The sequence below is a fragment of the Merops nubicus genome, unplaced genomic scaffold (assembly GCF_000691845.1).
Source record: "Merops nubicus isolate BGI_N331 unplaced genomic scaffold, ASM69184v1 scaffold37178, whole genome shotgun sequence".
In the NCBI taxonomy this organism is placed as follows: domain Eukaryota; kingdom Metazoa; phylum Chordata; class Aves; order Coraciiformes; family Meropidae; genus Merops; species Merops nubicus.
The window spans coordinates 9,018-11,607 of NW_008625716.1; the positions used below are offsets into that span (position 1 = coordinate 9,018).

General features: G+C 53.4%; 1 protein-coding gene across 1 annotated transcript in view; it reads right to left on the minus strand.

Annotated features, from left to right (window-relative positions):
* The window catches only part of LOC103778205 (keratin, type II cuticular Hb4-like), a 3,904-nt gene extending 1,599 nt beyond the window's left edge, over positions 1-2,305 (minus strand). The window contains exons 1-4 of the mRNA XM_008945781.1: positions 1,856-2,305; positions 1,173-1,381; positions 612-672; positions 259-354 (exon numbers count right to left, since the gene is read on the minus strand). Of these exons, the coding sequence (XP_008944029.1) occupies positions 259-354; positions 612-672; positions 1,173-1,381; positions 1,856-2,305 (816 nt within the window). The remainder of the gene's footprint in view (positions 1-258; positions 355-611; positions 673-1,172; positions 1,382-1,855) is intronic.
* Positions 2,306-2,590: the final 285 nt, after the last annotated feature.

Below are 2,590 nucleotides of genomic sequence, written 5' to 3' on the forward strand. Positions count from 1 at the left end.
CATCTGCACCACCACCGAGGTAGCCGAGATCTCGGCCTGCAGCTGCTGGATTTCCTGGTGGTGACATGAGCTGGGTCAGAGCTGCTGGTCCTGCCGTGCTCCTGATCCAGCCCCAAGCTGTGGTGAGTGCAGAGATGGACCGTGATACTCACCAGGGTTGACCTCAGCCCTGCTCGTCCCCCGTCCTTCAGGCTGAGCAGCCTCGAAGTCCAGCTGGGAAATGCAAGCGGTGGCTGGGGCGATGGGGAGGCCTCTTACCTCTCTGTAGGACACCCTCAGGAATTCAGCCTCTTCTTTCAGGCTTCCCACCTTGGCTTCCAGCTCTGCTTTGTTTAAGAAAAAGCAGTCCACGTCCTGGAGACGCATTGGGGAGAGGAGGAGGAGGAAGTTTGTGAGAGCAGACTCGGGGCTCCCCTTGGGCTGAGGGACTCGGAGCTGGTGCCCGTGTGCCAGCTCCCAGTTCCGTGGTGGCTGCTGGTTTCAGCTCAGGCAAACCCAAGCACCAGCTCCTGCTTGTACTTGTTCTGCTTGCTGCTTTGGGGAGCTAAATCACCGCGTGCACCCCGGAGACCTCAGCCCAGCGAGGAGAGTTCAAACAGCCCCTTGCTCACCTTCTTCAGGGCAGTAAACTCGCCCTCGGCGCACGTCCGCTGGCTGCGTTCGTCCCTGTACCTGCGTGGGAAAAGGGGAGAATTTCTCTGAGTTCAGCACAATTACCTCTTTGGTTGGGTTTCTGCAGCCCTTCTTTCCAGCAGTGAAACTCCTCGGGTTTTTTTTCCTTCTCCCCAGGTGGTATTTGGGATGCTTTGGTCTCGCTTCCTGGCCCGTGGGGAAGCAAACGTGTTTTCAGAAAGGTTTCTGCATCTTTACAAAGTTACAGCCACGCTTTTGATTTGACCTCTGCTGTGCAAGTAGCTGCTGAGCACCTCTAAACGTTAATGCCTTGAATTAGGAAGGAGAGAAAGACAACCTGGAAGAGGGACATCCTCCTTTTCCTCCATCTCTCTGTAAACTGGGTCCTTGTTTTATACATTGAAATCCTGGTAGATCTCTCCATCTACTTGTTCTCTGGGAACCACTTTCTGCCACAGAAACTTCATGGTCTCTGCCTGTTCACAAATCTCAAAGGACATTTGGAGCCCTGCACTCACATTTCTCTGATTTTCACTTACATTTTTTTGTTGGTTTCCAAAACCTGCTGTGCTGCTTTCAGGTCTGTTTCTAACTGGGCTTTGTTGCACCCCAGTGCTTCCAGCTGCTTCTTCAGGTTACCCATATAAGCCTCTAACATGGGCATGGTGGTGTTCCTGCAGTAGTTGTGACCCTGCAGAAAGCTCCACTTGGTCTCCAGCATCTTGTTCTGCTGTTTGAGGAATCGAACCTGAATTCCAGAAGGAAAAATAGGAAATGAGATGAGAGCTCAGGAGAGCCAGTGGTGAAATGTGGTCCTGCTCCTGGGACATGTGAATGCAGCATCTCCTAATCATGTGCATTTTTGTTCTGGGCCACCCTTGAGGAAATGCAGAAAAAAACCCCTCCCAAGTCCTTCTAGAAAGATTTGCAATAAATTGCAAATGTGCAGAGAGGACTGAGAAGGAACTGGAAGGCAGATGAAGCTGGTTTGGGCTTGTTCCTTCCCAATGGTCAGGCCTAGAGAGCAGAGCAATTGTTGCCTCTACACTGAGGCTTCCCCAGAGGCTCAGAAACACTTTGGTGCTCAGCTGGCACCTTTATGCAAGTTGCCCTCAGCGTCTAGAGTGAGTTGTCTTACAAGAGTTCTGTGGCCTTTCCACCTCCCACCTCACCTGGACTCTGCTGCCTGCAGCCTGGATCAGGGGAGGGGTTCACAGCTCACCTTGTCAATAAAAGAAGCAAATTTGTTGTTGAGGGCCTTGATCTGCTCCTTCTCTTGGTACTTCTCCATTTGCATGTGGGGATCAAGTTCCAGGCTGAGCGGCTGGAGCAGCTGCTCGTTGATGGTGATGGGTGTGATGGTGCATGGCCTGGAGACCCCCCCAACCCTGTAGCCAAAGCCAGCACCTCTATGGCTGAGCCCCACGCCAGCTGCACCGAAGCCACGTCCATGCCTAGGAGGACATCTTCCAACAGGTCTTCTCGGCCTGGAGCACACCACACCATGGAGGCTGCTGCTGCTGAAGGAACCCAAGCCATGGTAGCCCAGGCCAGCACCCCGGTGACACGGGGCAGTGCTGAGACTGCCTCGGTTCCTGGGAAGAGCCTCAGAAGAAGAGCTGAAGTTCCTGACGGCACGGACAGAGCTGGTGCTGTTGGAGGAGCAGGACATGGCTGCTGGGGGGGCAGGAGGAGCTGGCACAGGAGGTGTGAGGGAGCAGATTCCAGGACACAGCTCCCTCTGAGCACGGTGGAGCGACTTTGTCCTTTTATTTGCGTGGAAAATGGGGCGAGGCTGCATGAAACTTCCATAAAATGTTTAGGATGTGAAGAACGTGAACTACTTAGCATATGTGGTGCTCCCCAACTGGGACGGTGGTGGATCTGCACTGGAAAGGTTTGACGAGTCATGTTAAGTCCATGGGATAGTGTTGAGGTCTTGTGTAATAGCCACGAA